The sequence below is a fragment of the Protopterus annectens genome, chromosome 12.part0 (assembly GCF_019279795.1).
Source record: "Protopterus annectens isolate FY-2018-M chromosome 12.part0, PAN1.0, whole genome shotgun sequence".
Classification (NCBI taxonomy): Eukaryota; Metazoa; Chordata; order Ceratodontiformes; family Protopteridae; genus Protopterus; species Protopterus annectens.
In genome coordinates this window covers 1,306,813,609-1,306,834,027 of record NC_056746.1, presented here as the reverse complement: position 1 = coordinate 1,306,834,027, position 20,419 = coordinate 1,306,813,609, and the positions used below count along the sequence as shown (strand labels likewise).

Genomic DNA, 20,419 nt, shown 5'->3' with positions numbered 1-20,419 from the left:
GACATTACATTTTACTGGAGTTACCCATTGCAGTCATTCTGCTCTTATTTTGTGTCATCCTTGTTTAACAGAATTCTTTGACGTCAGTGCTAACAAGTGTGACAGATCATTTTCTCTCTGTGGGCTGAAGAATTGTATTTTAGCAATGGACTATTGGTAAGTTAAAGTAGAAAAAAAAATGTCTGACAGCCGATAGAGTAGATTTGATGTGTATGCACATAGTACAGTATATTCTAATAATACGCTACTTAAATACATTTAATTTGAAGTTGATGAGATGGCAATTATGTTTATGTGTCAGCGTACACAAACCCACACACACATATACATATACATATACATATATATATATATATATATATATATATATATATATATATTTTTTTTTTTTTATTTAACCAGTGAACATTTTTTTCTCCTAAGTAGTACTATGTCAACATTTTCAGTAGATGTGTTATACACTGATTATCAGGATGGCATTCTGATGCTTAGCAGTAGCTCACATTTGGGAATGAGCATGGATTTGCTGAACTGTTACTTGAAGGAAGGATCCATGCATCCACTGGATCTGATGTCATTTTCATTCATTCCTCAAAGAATGGGTCTCGGATCCGACCTCAGATATGACTTGGATGCTTTTCTCTAGATTCTTGGACCTGACTCACGACCTCCTCCTATTACCTATAATGCCCCTAACTACTGCATTACCTTAGATCTCATTTGCTGCTCTAATGATTCGGACAGGATTACATTCTCTTGAGCTTGGGGCCTTTCATGAGTAAAAAATAAATTTTGTCTTTTATTTTCTACTATATAACTTCTGATATTTATTCCTTCCTCTCTTTACTCATATGTTGTTAACTTTTTATTCTTCTCCTTTTTTTCTCTACCTGTTGTCAGGGTATTTGTTTTACCATAGTTGGTATATCCTCCTCTTCCTTTTACCTTACTCTCTAATATAACTTGTTTACAATTGTTGGTAAAGTCCTTTTCTGCTTCTCTTCACTTTCTCTTTACTAAAAAAAAAAAAAAATTGTATGTATGTGTATATATATATATATATATATATATATATATATATATATATATATATACATACATATATATATATATATATATATATATATATATATATATACATATATACATATATATATATATATACATATATATATATATATATATATATATATAATATAGGAGTTATCTTAAAAGCCTACTGGTTTTAAGAAGTACAGTTCCTGTGGGCATAGGATTCCCAATTCTGATGTCCACAGTGAATGAATTTATTGCTTATGCCCCACTCATCTTTGCCAGGTTCAGTTTTAGGGCCATTAGTGACAGGCACAATAAATTCTAAAGAGCCTTCTTCCTGCTTCAGCATCTTCTCCAGCTTCTGCTGCAGGGGCTAAAACCTCCTTGAGAAAGTCAAAGCCTACAGAGTCCAAGGAGCATAGGAAGCACTCTCCTGCTTGGTCTCCCAGGACTGCATCAACATCAGAGCCTCCAGTGAAACTTCCGAAGCACACGGATCAGACACCTCTGGATCTGACCCTTCAGTAACTAAGTCTCCTTCTCTCTGGACCTAGTGTCTCCAAGGCTCAGCTCCCCCTTTTTGCAGGAGACTCCAAGAAAACCATCTCGACTTCCCTCCATTTCTTCTTCGATCATGTCCTCCTGAAGTCTTTCCAGATCATATGTGGACAGGATGATGAGAAGATTTCCCAGAGCCTAGATCCAGATGGGGGTTTTACCATCTCCTTCTCCCATCGGATCCATGAGCCTTCAACCTTCTTCAAATCCTATCATCTGTCCTTCTCCAATCTGACTACTCGGAGATTTTCAGAGCCATCACTTCCCCTTGGAGCCTCAGCGCTAGAAAGCTTGGGTTCATCTCCCTCTTCAGAGTAGAGATCTGGGAGGGCTGGAGAATCAGCTGAGCCAAGACCTTCAGCTCCAGTGAGATTGGTTTCTGCTTCTCCTGGTCTGTCTCCCTTCAAGGTAGTGGAGGGGGCTTTTTCCCATCCATGGGCTTCTTTGACTCTAACATCCTGGGATCCTATCCCCGTTTCTTCATTGGACTTCAGTTCTAAACCTTGTCATCCTACTCCACAGGGACAGCCAGCCAGTTGAGCTTCCAGGCAGTTCCTACTCAGGAGCTTCCCATTTCTTCTGATACCACTCCAGAGCATCCCATTGAAAAGGTTCCTTGGAAAAGATTGTGTAAGAGGAGGTACTTAGATTTCCCCTAAGGAATCTTTAACCGAAAACACTGATTTTGATGAGGGGTAAGGGTCCCCATGTCACCACTACAGGATGTCTCCTTTGGAGACATTTTAGAGATTCTGCACCAGAAAGGTGGTTAGCCCTCCCAAAGCTCTTCCCAAGAGGAGTTGGTGTTCCTGGAAGCCTTTGCGTCTGACCCATCTACATCTTGGGTTATTCCCCCCCCCCCCGGTAGATGACTTTATAGAACTTGTCTCCCACTGAGCTTGGAAGGAACTGGACATCGTAGACCCTATCCACTGTTGACCAGACAAGATCCTTGGAACCCCTAAAGACAGACTGTTTTGGTGTAAGGGAATCCCTGTAGATGCTATGGCTGTTGTGGCAGCCACCAAAAAAGAACTGGCTGAGCAGTGTTCCACTGTCCATTCTCCTAATAGAGAGTCCAGGGAGTTGGACAGATATGGAAAGCACGTTTACACTTCAGCGACCTTTGCCTTGCGGTTGCTTACCTACTTGGCATAGTTTATTAGGTTACAGAGGAACTTGATAAACGAACTCTGTAAGACTACCTCATGTTCATTTCGACAAAGGAAGAGAAAATTTATTCCCCCTCAACTGGCCACCCTACAGTCTATGTCGAAGGCATCCATGAGGTTAATTTCTCACCTTTTTCCAGGAATAAATGTGGGGGTAAGAAAATTTGGTTCCTGAAATCTCAAGGAACTTTTCAAGATTCACATGGGGCTTTTTGCCCCAGAGGTAGAGGGGGAAATAATAATGGAAGACACCATCCTCACAGTAGAGGGGGTCCATAAAAGAAAGGGTCCCAAGACTCTTTCAAGGACAGACCCTTTCAGCGCTCCTGAAAGTTTGCCCGACTATTCTTTTCTAGAGGCAGTCGGGAGGCACTTACCCTTGTACCTAAATGCCTGAACAGCTATCACAAAAGCTTCTTGGGTGCAAAGGATTATATCCAGATGATATTTCATTCCCTTTTTAAAACATCCTTCACAAAAGAGACGTCTCTCTGATGTTCCACCCAGTCAGAGGGAGTTGGCAGCTTTAGAAATTCAGAAGCTGCTAGAAAAAAGTCATCCAAGAGGTCCCACCACACCAATCAGGATTCGGAATTAACTCAAGGTTCTTTGTAGTACCAAAGCAAACAGGGGCCTGAGACCTATTTTAGATCTTAGTCATCAAAATCAGTTTGTGAAGAACTCCCAAGTTCCGGAAGGTCACAGTTCAGTCCATTCTCTCTCTTCTACAGAAGGACAACTGGATGTGCTCCATAGATCTTCAAGACACGTACTATCACATCAGAATAAACAGATGCTCTTGCAGATACTTGCGCTTTCCATTGGGAGCCAGTCATTACCAGTTCAGAACCCTGCCCTTTGGTCTCACCACAGCCCCCAGGGTGTTCACCAAATGCATGGCAGTGGTAGCAGCTCATCTCAAAATATACGGATTCAGAGGGTTTCCTTATATGGTCGAGTGGCTTCTCACCGCACCAACCAGGCATATCCTAGAAAAAGCCAGAGATTGCTTACTCTAATTGTGTCAGCTTCTGGAGATCACAGTCAATCTTCCCAAGTCCCATCTTCAGCCAGTCTTGGAGTTTATAGGGGCTGTCCTAGACACAGTCAGTCGGCTTGCTCTTTTGCCACAAAGCAGAATTTTTACCTTGAGATTGCATGTCAGACAAATTCTCTGTCACCCCTGTCCTCCAGCAAAATTGGTTCTTCAAGCTTGAGCTTCAATGGCTGCAGCGATTACCTTGATACCTATCACTTATCTTCACATGTGAATTCTGCAGTGGCTCTAGCAGTGGTCCATTCTCCAGCAACCTTTGAAACATCCTATAAAACTATCATGAGTCTGCAGAGACTTTGTACTTTGGTGGATTCAGTCTGATGAAGTTTTTCGGGGATGTCCCTTTATTCTTCCTCCCTCAAAGGCTACATTGACCACAGATGCCTCCCTATTGGGGTGGAGGTGGCATTTCCTGGGACATACTGTTCAAGGACATGGTCCCCAGAAGAGAACAAATGGCATATAAACATCTTAGAGATGAGAGTGGTCCTCTTAGCATTGCAGGCCCTTCAGAACTCTCTTCCTTTGGGAACAGTTGCTATCCAAACAGACAACATGTCATTGGTATGGTACTTCAACAAACAAGGGAGAAACAGATCTTATTCTCTTTGCCAAGAAGCAGTAAGAGTCTGGCAGTGGGCAGTCTCCTCTAACCACTTTCTTGTAACAGTGCACATACCTGGGAAATTCAATGCTTTGGGCAACAAGCTTAACAAGACTATCCCGATGCCTCATGAGCGGTCTGTCAGTCATGCAGTGGTGAAAATGATCTTTCACCATTAGGGTTAACCTTGCTGTGATCTGTTTGCTTCTCCCCACAACAAGAAGTGCAGCAGGTTCTTTGCCATAATTCCCCTCAGGGGGAGTCACTGTTAGATGGTGTAGTCTATGCTTGGCCCTCCAGTCTCCTGTATACTTATCCTCCCCTGCCCCTAATCCCCATTTTTTTTTTCAGAAAACACTCCATATGAAGAGCAAGATGATCCTTATTGCTCCTTTTGGCCTTGGCAAGTTTGGTTCCCCTTCCTGTGTTCTCACTGAATATGTCCCCTTTGAACACTGGATCCTTTTCCAGATCTTCAGTCACATTTATCAAGGATGACTTACCCAGACTTTCCTGGCCTCAGATTGACCAGATTGTTTCTCTACTTCCAAGGATGGCTAGACAGTCCAGGCTTTCCTCTCCTGTTTGCCAGATCTTATTTTCATCCCAGAAACCTTCTACGAGGAAGATATATAAAAGTAAATGGAAGAGATTTTCCCTTTGAGCACAACATAGAGAGTTGGATCCTTTCACCACTCCAATTCCTACTGTTTTAGATTTTCTTGCTTCGATTTTTCAGTGTGGTGCCAGTTTCACCACCATCAAAGTCCAACTAACAGCCGTCTCTAACTACCACATAGGAGATAATGCTTCCCCTTTAGCTTCATCCAAGTTATAAAGCATTCATTAAAGGTACCTTTTTGCTTAGACCTCTGGTAAAGGATCCTACTCTACCTTTGGATCTTACTATTGTATTACAGAGCTTGGTCCAATCTCCCTTTGAGCCCTCGGTTAAGTCAGATCTCAAATTTCTTTCTTGGAAAACAGTCTTTCTTGTGGCTTTTACTTCTGTGAGGTAAGTTTATGAACTCCAGGCACTCTCTTCAAAGCAGTTTTATTTGATTTTTCATAATCATCGAGTTAGCTTACGTACTAACCCATCCTTTCTACCCAAAATTCTCTCTAAAACAAACATCAACCAAGTTATCAATTTACTGTTCTTTCCAAATTTGGACAATGAATTAGAATACATGCTTCATTTATCAGATAGGCAGCTTTGTTTTTATCTTCATATGACAAATGAATTTAGAAAAACTGACCAACATTTGGTTTCCTTTACCAGTAACAAATTGGGAAAATCAGTGTCCAAAGTTACCTTTGCCAAATGGATAAGAAACTGTATTTCCTATATTTGCTGTTTAAGAGATTTATCCTTGTCAAGACCTCCGAAAACACATTCAGCTAGATCTATGGCTACGTCATCGGCTTTCTGGGCCAGAGCTTCCATTGATGATATTTGTGTAGCTGCTACTTGGCCTAATGCTCATACCTTTATTGCTTATTACAAGTTGGATATAATTTCCATAAACTGGGCTGCATTTGGTTCTGAGGTTCTCCGGTGCCATCCTTCCATGAGGCTACCCAAGGTTACTGTAACAGGGGAATCTGTCCCATTCATTGAGGAATGAATGAAAATGACGACATCAGATATTAAAACTATGTACTCACCATAACTATACATCTGTGTTGTATATGTTGTATATTTTCAGTCTCCCCCCTTCTAGCTATCTGTGCCTTTGGGAGTGACCTGAAGTTTTTGTTAGAAACCATAGAACCTGTTTGAGCCCCTGTTCTGTTCCTATACTGTTTTCTTTCTTATTATAATTTATATTCTAGGCTGGTATATAGTAACAGCAAACTCAGTCTGAGGTAATGCAATAGTTAGGGGCATTATGGGTAAAGGGAGGAGCTCAAGAGTTGGATCCAAGAATCTAGAGAAAAGCAGCCGAGTCGAATCCAAGGTTGGATCCAAGACCCATTCGTTGAGGAAGAATGAAAATGGACAACACAGATGCATAGTTATAATGTGCACATAACTTTAAATCTGATGTTGGTTTTTATTCATTCCTTAATGGATGGGTTTGTATTCACTCAGCAGTTACACTAGCTCGTGGCCACCAACAAACTCTCAAGCTCCTTGCCTACCCATAATGCACTATGCCTAACATCTCTCAGATCTCGTTTGCCACTCTCGCATCTAGACATGATCACCTTTGCTCTTGAGCTTTTCGATAGAAATAAGTGAAATTTTGTAAGCTTTTTTCTTCTAACAGTTTAAGATAGCTACTTCTATCGCAAAAAGATTTATTCTGTTTCTCCAATCTCAATTTTATTTACCTTTCTACTTCTTTTACATTTCTTAGTGTAGTCTCTACTGCCATTGTTGTTAGGCTTTTCCTACCCTGTTTCTTTTCTTTATTGCTAAGTTTTCTTAAAAAAAATCTGCTTTAGCCTTTTCTCACTGGTTTCTCAGTATTTAGTAGTATTGTTTGGCTATTTTAGGTTAAAATCTTTTGAGTATCATTTTGACATCTGGTATATTACATGAAATGATGTCTGATATAAAATGTGGGCACAAAATGCCCTTTTCAGTTGCTCACTCTTTATGTGCAGACTGTTTAGGGTTCGAATATCTAGACCAGGAATGCGACATTTGCAGCGGGTTCAACCCCAGGGCTTTAACGGAAAGATAGAATAAATTAATCTTGAAGGGGCTATTACAAACTACTTTTTTTCAGGCCATATCTGGAGTTCAGTCTCCAAAAACTAGAACCAAGGACCCTTCAAAAAGGTCCAGATCTTCTGACTCAACTACTTCTACTTCGTCTGAGCCAAGGAAAAAGAAGTCAAAATCAGATCCAATGTTTTTTGGGATCCGATAAAATATGTGGCTAGTCCTACCTCCAGTCTGACAAGATGTACCCCTGATCCACAGTCCCCATATCCTAAACCATTGCCATGTAGTGTGCATTCGCCCAGCATGGATCTGGCACCATCCAGAGTGCCCTTCCCTTTTTTGGAGCAGCATTCTAAATCTCCTTCAGTGGAGTCCTCTTGTTCCTCCAGAAGACTCACAGAGGCAGATGTAGAAAGGTTGATGAGATTCTTCACAGAGTAATTTCAAAAGAGAGTCCTCTCCTTTTCTGACCCAACCTTTGGTGTTAGAGTCCTCGGATCCGAACATTCTGGGTCCTTCTGGGTCAGATCCAAAGAGAACATTGTCTTTGAATCCAACTGTTACTCTGAGTGCACCTGCCCAAACATCTTTGAATCCAGATGACTCTCGGAGCCGAAGCTTTCAGGTCGGATCAGAGGAGATAGTATTGACTCCGAGGGTTTCAGAGCCATCTGTTCCTTTCAGTGTTTGGCATTGGACAACTCGGCTCCATCTTCTGCCTTGGGTGGACAGGTGTCAGAGTGGAGGGAAGTGGCGGGCCAGAAACTCACTTTCTCATCTCCATTTACTTCCTTCTCTCATGAGCGATCTGCTTTTGAGGCTGTGAAGGGGGTTTTCTCTGCTTCAGCAGGTCAGATTGGTCTTTCCCCCTTAGATCCACCCTCAGTATTTCAGCTGACTTTGCACCATGATCCTCAGCATTCTACTCCAAGGGGACAGACAGCCCAAAGCTTCCGGACCACCCAGCCAGGTATTGTCATCTCTTCTACTTCTCTGGATTTTCTGATTCTGGACTGGCCTATCTTCCTCCTGGTTTACTCTGCTGCTGATGAATTTATTGATTTTGTTTCTAAGCAAGCTTGGAAGGAATCTGATACAGTTGAGCTGATCCCCAAGAGACAAGACAGGATTCTGGCTCCACCAGTAGGAAGAGAACATTGGAGTAAGGGACTACCATTTGATGTATTGGTCATGGTTGCAGCTACAAAGGAAGAACTCATAGAACAGAGTTCCACTCTCCATCCCCTTAATAGAGAATCTAGGGCACTGGACAAATTTGAGAAGCGAGTTTATGCTTCAGTAACATTTGCTCTCCAATCGCTGAACTACTTGGCACACGTCACGAGAATTCAAAGGGTCTTGATTAAGGAACTTTCAAACTCCTGTTCAGGGACCACTGCTAGAGAGACTCAAACTTCTGTAGCTTCACATCTAGCTATCCTTCAATCTATTGCAAATTCATCCATGAGGCTCATCTTGCATGCTGCAGAAGGTGCCTCTAGGGCCACGGGTTCAGGTAATTCCATCAGGAGGTATGCTTGAATGCATCTGTCTGATTTTGTGGAGCCCTTCATGTCATCTTTTGTCAATGCTCTCTTTGACAGCTTTTCTTTATTTGGCCCCACAGAAAAACACACACTCTCTAGATGTGAGAAAGGTGGCAAGACCCTCTCTGCAGTGTATGTATGTTTTTCAATCCCTCAATGAACCTTTTCCAGGAATCAACAGGGAGGTTGAAAGATGTGGTTCAGAAAGTCTCAGGGTCGGGTCCTTTCCAGGACACACACAGAGGTAGTTCTCCATGCGGCAGAGGGGGAGAACAATAATGGCAGAAGATGCCCCTGTGACAGAGGAAGTCCACAAAGCCAAGGGTCTAGAGAAGCATTTTCTGACAGACCCTTTCAGCGCTCCCAATTGTCTTCATTTGGAGGCAGTCAGAGGTCTTTATCTCTGCACCGGGAAGCCTGGCTAAACATAACAAAGGATACTTGGGTGCAAAGAATCAATGTGAGAGTGTTCGATCTCGCCGTTTGTTCTTACACCTGGGTTCGGAGCCGATCCTCGGCTCCGTGTCGGCCGCTTGCAAGCTCTGCATCGAGAAGAAGGTCGAGACTAACCTAACTCCCACAATCCCCCTCTGCCTTTACCCCAGATCTAGTTTGCCGCTGCAGCGTTCGCATCACTTGATCGAGCTCGAGCACCTAAAGCTAAGATTTAAAGATTTTTTCTTGTATTCTTGAGAATTATATTTTTCTATATCATTCTTTGTTGACTGTGTCTCTGTGTGATACTGTCTTGAGGATTTTCTCGGTACCAGTTAAAGTTGTTTAACTTGTTTAGAGTTTCCCTCGGGGCCTATCCCACCCTTTACAGGAGTTGACTACCGGATTAGACTTTTCTTACTGGATTTGACAATTTTATCGGATTTGACTTCATAACTGGACTTGACCTTTTCTTGTTACTATCCCTATTGTTAGCTTTACTAAAATGTCTGAGAAAGCTAAATCGGGGTTTAAACGTTGCCAATGTGGGCAAAAGATGTCAGTTACTGACAATCATAGTTCCTGCGTCTACTGTCTTGGCCCTCTCCATCTGCAAGAAGACTGTTCAATTTGTCATTCTTTCAGTGGGAGGGTCATGACAGATAGGCGCAGGAAACTCATGGATAGGGGTTTGTTAAAACCTACTTTTCAAGAGGCTCTGGATGCTTCAGACCAGGCATCCAAATCCTCGAAGGAATCGAAGACGTCGGAGCCCAAGTCATCGGCTCCGAGCTCTTCAGCTAAGGTTTGATCACCGGTTCCACAGACTTCGGGACCGAGTGTTCAACTGTTGTCAGTTTCCGAGCCTCGAGTCTTGGAACCGGTGACGGAGCTCCCTCCCCCGACACTGTTGAGGTCGGCTCCGTCTTCGATTCCTTCGACCCGTTCTTCCAGACCCCTCTCCGACACCGATGTAGACCGCGTGGTGCAGAAGTTAATGGAGAATACGGCCTTATCCAAACTCATCTCGGTCTCCTCTCAATTGGTGTCGAGACTTGAAGGCCTTCCATTATCTCCATCTGTTCCTCCTCCAAGACCTGTCCTGTCTTTGGAGCCGGAAGAAGCTGATCTGCTGATTGTGGAGCCCTCGGTGCCAGAACCATCCTTTTCTCGGTCGGCTCTGTTCACCTCGACTCCGTCGGATCCGGTACCGGAGTCTCGGAGCCTAAGATCCATCCTTGGTTCCGGGACCGAGAGTCGGACCGATGTTTCGGTTCCGACGCTCCCTCTCGGGGCCTCGGCTCGGATCGACTCGGTTCCGTCCTCGGGGTCGATGCCTTCGGTGCCTGTTTCGGGGATTCTTCCCATTTCTTCGGAACCGGGAGATACCTCGACTCGGGACCCGGGAGCCTTCGACCTCATGAGGAAGGTGTTGTCTACCCAGACAACCACATCAGTAGAAGCAGCCTCTCCTCCCCATAAAGGACCATTATCCTCCTCTGCACCCACGGCTACATCTAAGCGTCGAGCACCTGTGTCTCAGCCGCCCCTGGAGGGTGCCCCCTCTTCCTCGGAGGCTTCTTCGGATGCTCCCCCCGAAGAAGTCCCTAGGAAAAGATTGTGTAAGAGGAGACACTTAGATTCTCCACAAGAATCATTGACATCGGACACTGACTTGGATGAGTCAGAAGGGTCCCCAAAGTCACCTTCAGAGGATGTCTCTTTTTCTGACATCTTGGAGATTCTAAAGCAGAGAGGTGATCGGCAATCCCTCCCCCCTTCTGAGGATGAGTCAGTCTTGCTGAAGGCATTTGGTGCTCGCCCTTCCTCCTCCTGGGTCACTCCGCCCTTCGATGAGTTAATGGAGCTGATTGCTCGAAGGGCGTGGGAGACACCTGACACGGTGGAACCAGTCCCTAGAAAGCCTAATAAGTATATTACTGCACCCCAAAACAAGGCTTAACTCACAAAGGGAGTTCCAGTGGACGCTATGGTGGTGGCAGCGGCCACGAAAAAGGAGATGTCGGAATCTTCCTCATCTGTCCATCCGCCTAACAAAGATTCTAGGACTATGGACAGGTACGGGAAGCGCATTTTTAGTTCAGCGGCTTTTTCTATGCGATCCCTGAACTATTTGACCTACTTTACACGACTACAGAGGGATCTAATTAAAGAGTTGGGAGATACCCTCCAGGGTACTACAGATGCTGCTGTTTCAGAGAAAGTTACAGCACATCTCAATACCCTTACATCCATTGTTAACTCGTCCATGAGGCTGATCTCATACGCAGCCGAAGGATCGAGTAGGGCAGCAGCTTCAGCGATTGCTCTTCGTAGACAATCCTGGATGCGCTTATGTTCATTTGCGGAAGCCTTCAAGTCTTCCTTTACTAACGCCCATTTGACGGTGCCACTCTCTTTGGCCCCAAAGTAAAGGAGACCCTTACCCGGTGTGAACAGGAGGGAAAGACTCTGTCTGCTGTCGGAGTCTGTTTTTCCACCCCATCCAGACCGTACCCCAAAGGGCAACGCGGTGGAAAAATGTGGTTTCAAAAACCCCAAGGATCTTTCCCAGGCACACAGGGTGATGCCCCCTCTAGAGGCAGAGGAGGGGGCAGAGGTGGAAGACGCCGCCCCGGCGGCAGAGGGGGTCCGCAAAACCAAGGTGACAGGGATACACCCCCTGGAAAACCTTTCCAGCACTCCTGAGAGGAGGCCCGACTGTCCTGCTCTGGAGGCAGTCGAGGGTCGCTTAGCTTTATACCCTCAGGCCTGGCAAAATCTTACATCAGACAACTGGGTAAAAAGCGTTGTTACCAGAGGCTACAGAATACCCTTCCTACTGCCCCCCATTCCAATGAAAAGACTCCCAGATGTACCACCCCATCTGCGAGATCCTGCAGCTATAGAAATTTCAAAGCTGCTAGAAAAGAGTCATCCAACCAGTCCCAGCAGACCAAAGAGGATTCGGAACTTACTCAAGGTTCTTTTTAGTTCCAAAGAAGACAGGGGACTGGAGGCCGATTCTGGACCTAAGCAACCTCAATACCTTCGTCAAGAAAGAAAAGTTCCGAATGGTCACGCTTCAATCGATCCTTCCATTTTTACAGAAGGACGACTGGATGTGCTCAATAGATCTAAAGGACGCGTACTACCACATCAAAATGGCCAGGGCGTCCAGGGATCACTTGCGCTTCTGGCTGGGAGCCAGCCACTTTCAGTTTCGAGCCCTGCCCTTTGGTCTGACCTCAGCCCCCAGGGTTTTCACCAAATGCATGGCAGTGGTGGCGTCTCACCTGAGACGCCTGGGATTCCAGGTGTTTCCGTATCTGGACGACTGGCTCCTATCTGCCACCACCCAGCGTCAACTGATACAGGCCAGGGATTACACACTACAGCTTTGTGTTCACCTCGGAATTTCCGTAAATTTCGAGAAATCTTCACTACAGCCATCACAGCATATCTTATTCATAGGAGCAGAATTGGATACGCATCATTTAATTCTAAGACTTCCTCCAAAAAGGATAGCCTCACTACAAAGCCATATATCTCTTCTTCTGTCATCCAGAAAATCCCCAGCAAAACTGGTTCTGAAGGTTTTGGGTCTCATGGCAGCTTCCCTCATTGCGATACCATTGGGAAGACTGCACATGAGAGTTCTGCAATGGCTACTGTTTGCACAATGGTCGTTCCAACAACTTCCTCTGACACACAAAATTCTGATTACGAACACATGCAAATCACACCTAGCCTGGTGGCTTCAAACTTGCAACCTTTCCAGCGGAAGACCTTTTGTGCTACCCACACCGACAGCTACGGTGACCACGGATGCTTCCCTGATAGGGTGGGGGGGCATCTTTCAGGGAAAGACAGTCCAAGGCGAATGGACCGAGTTAGAGTACAATCTGCACATCAATGTTCTAGAGTTGAGGGCAGTGTTTCTAGCGTTGCAACACTTTGCTCCCCTTCTTCCTCTAGGAACTATTGCAGTACAGACGGACAACATGTCCGTAGTCTGGTACATAAACAAGCAAGGGGGAACCAAGTCTTATCAACTATGCAGAGAGGCCATGAGAATCTGGCAATGGGCGGAGTCCACAGGTCGCTTTCTGATCGCAACGCATATCCCGGGGTCATCCAACGTCATAGCCGACAGGCTGAGCAGAGCAATCCTGTTGCCTCACGAGTGGTCCCTCAAACAGTCAGTTGCGAAGAGAATTTTTCGCAAGTGGGGCCAGCCTTCCTGCGATCTTTTCGCGTCTCCAATGAACGCCAAATGCAGGAGCTACTTTGCCCTATTACCCTCCAGGGAAGTCCCCAGGGACGCTGGTTCACGATTGGCCCCCGGGTCTCCTGTACGCTTTTCCTCCCTTTCCCCTGATTGCAAAGTTTCTGCAGAAAGCCAACAACTTGCAAAGGATGATAATCCTCATTGCCCCATTCTGGCCTCGTCAAATTTGGTTCCCCTTTCTTCTGGCACATCGCATTCGGGGACCCTGGATGCTGGACCTGGAACCAGATCTACTGACCCACTCGTCAGGGGCTCCCCACCCCTCGCTCTTGTCACTCCACCTAGCAGCTTGGCTGCTCCGCTTCCCTACTTAGCCAGGTCTGATCTTCTCTCACCTGCAGTTCAGAATATACTAGTGGCTTCTCATAAAGCATCCACTACAAAGACCTACACTAGTAAATGGAAGCGTTTTGTGTTCTGGGCAAATACACAGCATTTGGACCCTGTTATAGCTCCTTTAAACAAGATCTTGGAGTTTTTGACAGAATTGTTTCACCAAGGAGCTTCTCCAGCCACTTTAAGGGTGCAATTGGCTGCCATTTCCAACTTTCATGTGGAAGAATGTGGGGCACCTGTTATGGCTCACAGACTTTGTAAGGCCTTTTTGAAAGGATCTTTCCATATTAGACCACCAGTTAGAACTCCTACATCTCCTTGGAATCTAAATCTCTTATTATCTAAGTTGATGTTACCTCCATTTGAGCCAGCCTCCTCTTGTTCATTGAAGTATTTGTCGTGGAAGACCCTCTTTTTGGTAGCCATTACATCCGCTAGGCGAGTGTCTGAGCTCCAGGCTCTTTCCATTAAACACCCTTATCTGATCTTTTATTCTGACAGAGTATCTCTTCGCACTAATCCATCCTTTCTCCCCAAAGTCTGCTCTATTAATAACATTAATCAATCCATTGAACTGCCTACCTTTTTCAAAAATCACTCCAATAAGTTGGAGTATATGTTACACAAGTTGGATGTTCATAGACAACTTAGATTTTACTTGGATAGAACAAAGGATCACAGGAAATCTGATCAACTTTTTGTAGCCTTCGCTGATAGCAGGAAAGGTGTAGCAGTTACTAAACGAACCCTTTCCAAATGGCTAACTGATTGCATTATATTCGTTTATGAGTCTTCAGAACAAACTTTACCTGTCAAACCCAAGGGACACTCTACAAGATCAGTTTCTACATCCCTGGCTCATGCAGCTCGCCTACCATTAGACACTATTTGTGCAGCTGCCACTTGGTCTAAACCACATACATTCATTTCTCATTACAAGGTAGACAGGGTTTCTAGGGACAGGGCAACCTTTGGTTCCACTGTGCTCAAGAACGTTCTCCCGTGAGTTCCTCAGGAACATGGAGCTAGGGACGCTACCCAGGTGTAAGAACAAACGGCGAGATCGAACACTCTCACATTTAGAAGTTATGTCCTTACCATAACGTTCCATGTGGAGTGTTCATCTCGCCTTTGTTCTTACATTCCCACCCTCCCACCCTCAGGAAGAACGTACAGTTTGGTGCCTGGTCTGGATTATTTGGCTTCTGCTTTGCAGTGGTTGTATATATATATATATATATATATGTATATATTGTATATATATATATGGATAAATGCTTGTACAGTATGTTGTTTGTTTTTGCATGAATATGCTCTCTCTCTGACTCCTGGTTTGCTTGCAAACTAGATCTGAGGTAAAGGCAGAGGGGGATTGTGGGAGTTAGGTTAGTCTCGAGCTTCTTCTCGATGCAGAGCTTGCAAGCGGCCGACACGGAGCCGAGGATCGGCTCCGAACCCAGGTGTAAGAACAAAGGCGAGATGAACACTCCACATGGAACATTATGGTAAGGACATAACTTCTAATTTTCAGAGGTTATATTATTCCCTTTTCCCCTACCTCCTCAGTTACCCAGGAAAATCCCCACTTTTCCACCCAGTCAGAAGGAAGCAGCAGCACTAGAAATCCAAAAGCTGCTAGAAAAAAAGAGTCATCCAAGAGGTCCCTCCAGACCAAATAGAATTCGGAACGTACTCAAGATTTTTTTTTAGTGACAAAGAAGACAGGGGACTGGAGACTGATTTTAGATCTCAGTGTGTTGAACAAATCGGTTAGACACACCAAGTTCTGGATGGTCATGGTTCAGTCCATTCTGCCCTTTTTGAGCAAGGACAACTGGATTTGCTCGATAGATCTTCAGGATGTGTACTATCACATAAAAATGAACAGACAATCCAGAAGGTACTTACACTTCCAGTTGGGAGCCAGTTATTTCCGGTTCAGAGCACTGCCCTTTGGCCTCACCAAAGCCCCCAGGATGTTCACGAAGTATATGGCAGTACTAGCAGCTCAGCTGAGACTGTAGGGATTTTGGGTGTTTCCATATTTAGACAACTGGCTCATTACCACTCCGACCAGGCATCAACTGGTACAAGCACAAGAGCAAGTGCTGCAAACTTGTTCAAGTCCTGGAATAACCATCAGTTACAACAAGTCACAATTACAGCCAACTCAGACACTGGAATTCATTGGGGAAATGTTCTATGGTAGCTTTTCTTCCCCTTTTGAGAGTACAAACAATACATAATCAGGTCAAGAAAATAATTTGCAGTACCAGAATTTCAACCTGATTCGTCCTACAAGGCCTGGGATTAATGTCAGTGGCAATAATCTTAGTTCCTTTAGCAAGATATCATATGAAAATTCTGCAATGGATGCTACAAGCACAATGGTCAGTTATCTCTCAATGCATGTAAACAAAGATAAGAATAACTCAGTGTATGTAAAAGGTATCTTTCCTGGTGGATGCAGTCACAACTGTTGCAAGGCCATCCTTTCATTCTCCCTCAGCCCAAGGCCATTGTGCCTACAGATGCTTCCTAGATTGGGGGGGGGGGGGCATTTTCTGTGGAAGCCAGTCCAAGGCACTTGGTCCCCCAAAAAAGCCAACTTGCATATCAGTGTTTTGGAAATGAGAGCAGTACTTCTGGCATTGCGAGCATTCTTGAACTCTCTCTCTCTTGGAACTGTTGCGATCCAGATACAGAACATGTCGGCAGTTTGAAGAATCAACAAACAACGGGGAACCAGATCTCACCTACTGTTTCGAGAAGCTCTTAGGGTGTGGCAATGGGCAATTTCTTTCAACCAATTTCTTATTGCAATGCATATTCTGGGGAAGTCCAAAGTGATAGCAGACAAACTGAGCCGGTCCATCTTGCCACCTCACAAGTGGTCTCTCAATAACAAAGTGACGGGCATGATTTTCTGTCATTGGGACCAGCCTTGCTGCTATCTTTTTGCATCTCCCCTAAACAGTAAGTGCAGCAGCTTCTTTGCCCTAATCTCCCCACCAGGGCGAGTCAGTGAGGGATGCTGTACTCCACGATTGGCCCCCTGGTCTTCTGTACACTTATTCCCCAACTCCTTTAATTCACAAATTCCTTCAGAAAGCAGCCAGGTTAAAGAACAGTTATCCTCATTGCACCTTACCGGCCTCAACAAATTTGGTTCCCCTTCCTTTGGACTCATCCTTTGTACCCACCTTGGATTCTGGATCCAACTTGACGCCTTCTGTCTCACCCAACAGGCAAGATTCACCCGGACATCTCAAATCTCAAACTGACTGCATGGTTTCTCCAATTCCATTAATAGCCAGGCAGCCAATGCTTTTTTTGCCTATCTGTTCTATACTATCTTCCCATAAACCCTCTACGAGAAAACTCTACAGAAGTAAGTGAAGACAATTTGTTTAATGGGCAGAGCAGAATCAGATAGACCTCTTCTCAGCCTTGCTTCATTCTGTTCTTGAATTTTTATGGAGTTTATTTAATGAGGGTGCTACTTCATTGACTATTAAAGTGCAACTCGCAGCCGTCTCTAACTTTCATATGGGGTTTTAGAATTCCTTCCTGGCTTCCTCTAAACTGTGCAAAGCCTTTTTGAAAGGTACCCTTCTACGTAGACCTCCTTATAAAGATCCCATACCTGCATGGGATTTAAATTTGGTACTGCAGGATTTAACACATTCCCCCTTTGAACCTGCAGGTAAATGAGATGTAAATTTGTTGGCCTGGAAAGCTGCCTTTTTAGTTGTGATTTTATGTGCTAGAAGAATTTCAAAACTTCAAGCATTATATTCTAAGCCCCCATACTTGATTTTCCACAAGGATAGGGTCACCTTACTTACTAATGCTTCCTTCCTACCTAAGGTGGTGTGAGAATCTAACATTAACCTGCCAGTATTCTTCCCAAACTTTTCAAATAAAGGAGAATATATGCTGCACTTACTGGATGTTCATAGGCAATTACGTTTCTACCTGCACAGAACAAAAAAAATTAGAAAGACCGACCTGATGTTTGTTTCCTTTCCATATAACATGTTGGGCGAATCAGTTGTAAAGGCAACTCTAGCCATATGGTTGATGGATCGTTTGTCTACAGCAAGTCAAATTTCCCCTTACCAAAACCATTAAAGGCTTATTCAAACAAATCTATGGCTACTTCCACTGTATTCCAGTCTAGAGCATCCATGGACGATGTATGTTCCACTGCAACTTGGTCAAATCCTCATTCTTTTATTACTCATTACAAGCTAGAGCTGGTCTTTTGGGGAAGAGAGTCCTTTGGCTCATCCGAACTCAAGAATATCCTTCCTTAGAGTCTACCCAGGAATTTAGGTGGCTGGGGACTCTGTCCCATCCATTGAGGAATGAATGAAAATTAACAACATCAGATAAAGAAGTTGTGTATTTACCATAATGTTCCATTTGTGTTGTCCATTTTCATTTTTCCTCAACTCCCCACCCTCCAGTTCTCACAAATGACTTCTGGAGGAATGAGACTTTCAGGAACACCATTTGTCCCTGGTGCGGAACTCCAGTTATGGCAGTTCTTTTGTAGTTTGTCTTTCTCTCTCTTTCAAGCTATAAATAGGATCTGAGGGATGTTAGGCATAATGCATTATGAGCAGGAAAGGAGCTCAAGAGTTTGTCGGTGGCCATGAGCTAGTGTAATGGCCAAGTCAGATCCGAATATTGGATCTGAACCCATCCGTTGAAGAAGAATGAAAATGGGCAACACAGATGGAACATTATGGTAAGTACATAACTTCTTCTTTTGTCACCATTTTTAAAGGAAAGGAGAGGAAGTGCCTATGGCTGGATTAACATGTATTTTATTCCACATTTACTTTGGCAGCAAGAGTTCATACTGTCTTTTAAAAATCAAGGAAAAAACACAAAAACAATTATTCACTACCCAAATTCATTTCCTGACTTCAGGTTTCAGAGATTATTTTAACATCTTCAAACATTATTCATCAACTGTACAGAATAAAACTTTCAGACTACTGATGTTTTGGGTCTATATTAGATACTCAAAGTTACTGAACTTCGAATACGATATGATCAACACCATATTGTAGAAGTCCAGTAACATCGAATACCTAATAAAAACATGAAAAAAAAAAGTAAAAAAACAGAACTACTTGCTTTAAGCAGGGGGCAAGCCCCCCTGCACCCCCACACCCCCCCGCTACTTAAATATTCCAACTCCGAGACCGCACTACATTGAAGTAAATGGAAATCTCCCCTTACAGAGAGTTCCGTTTACCTCTTCGATGTTCTGCGGTTTTGCCGTTTACGTGTCGACAATGTCAGATTCGACATTGTGATAATTCGCGGATCTAATATAGACCCGCTGTTTTCTGTTATATTAAGATCAGACTGTTTTGTGTGTTTTCTAAAATATGGCATCATTTTTTTCTACTGACATTGCAGTCAAGCAGTACATGTAGATGTCTCTTAAGCTGAAGTCCCATACCCAGTAATTCATTATTTTATCTCTGTTTTGAATTTTTTAAAGTTGTCTTCCTGCATCTTATGCTAAAGTCTTTACTAAATGAAGTGAGCACCAGAGCTGTAACCTGCTCATTTACCAATTAATGCCCTTTGCCGATTTGGTGCTCAAAAGGAGGTCTGTTTTCCCTAGTGTGTGATCTGTACCTTTCAACTATTAAAAAAATATTTCCTACTTTAATCAGTAGCAAAGTGCTTGCAACAAATACAAATGTGCATTGTAGCAAGCAGTTTGCTACAATTGCAAAACTGCCTGCAAAGAGCTTTGGCACTTCAACCCTTACACCACTTACAATATCAGCATTCATTTCTGAATGCCAGATCTATAATAATTAAACCCCATCATCAACTACAGATCATCACACCCTCTCACTCATTGCACCAGTAGTGGCTGCCCTTTTCACCTCACCCTAGCTTCTCCTTTGTGAGCCACATTATTCAGATGATTATGCCAACACAGATTTATATTCTCCATCTCTGCCTCACCAAATACTTAGCAAATATAGTAGAATAATTGAAAAGTAATGCCCTAACGATACATTGCTTTTGAAAAAAATGAAATATGGTTTTCTTAATTGTGAAATGGTTAATAGAAAATATAATGGTATCTTCATGTAAAGCTCTTAGAAAATAAGCAGTATGAAAAACAAGAAATTGAACTTCCCAGTATTAACAAAAAAAAAAAAAAAAAAGAAAAGAAACAAGGCTAGTTTGGCACATGAATGATTTGTTTTTCAGAGTGAAAAACTTCATTCAAAGCTGACCCTTTTATCTCCATTTTTTTTTAACATTTGTTTACCAGGAAAGTTTGACTTGGAACAAAGCCAGTTTTCAGCGGTGACCCAGGGAGAAATGATCCAGACGTATATCTTTATAATGTGGGAGGAAACCGGAGTAAACCCCCACGAACGCAGGGAGGACATGCAGACTCTACACAGAAGGCACTCCAGCTGAGAATCGAACCAGAAAGCCTCTTGCTGTGAGTCAACAACGCTACCGCTACACCACTGAGGCACCAGAGACCCTCTATGGTCTCAGTCAAACGAATCAGTTTAATAACTTTTAATGAGTTTGAGACATATATGTTTCCATTGCTAAGCAAGTTCTTGAAAAAGAGTAAGCAAACATATTTTAATTGCCTACATATAAAAAAATTAGATTTTTAGAACATTTAAGAAATATAAAAAATG

The 20,419-nt window shown here is 43.6% G+C and overlaps 1 protein-coding gene across 1 annotated transcript in view; it reads left to right on the top strand.

The window, feature by feature from the left end:
- EFCAB8 (EF-hand calcium binding domain 8) overlaps positions 1 to 20,419 on the top strand; it is a 3,728,836-nt gene that overhangs the window by 623,628 nt on the left and 3,084,789 nt on the right. Inside the window, exon 7 of the mRNA XM_044089017.1 lies at positions 72 to 156. Coding sequence (XP_043944952.1) covers positions 72 to 156 — 85 coding nt within the window. The remainder of the gene's footprint in view (positions 1 to 71; positions 157 to 20,419) is intronic.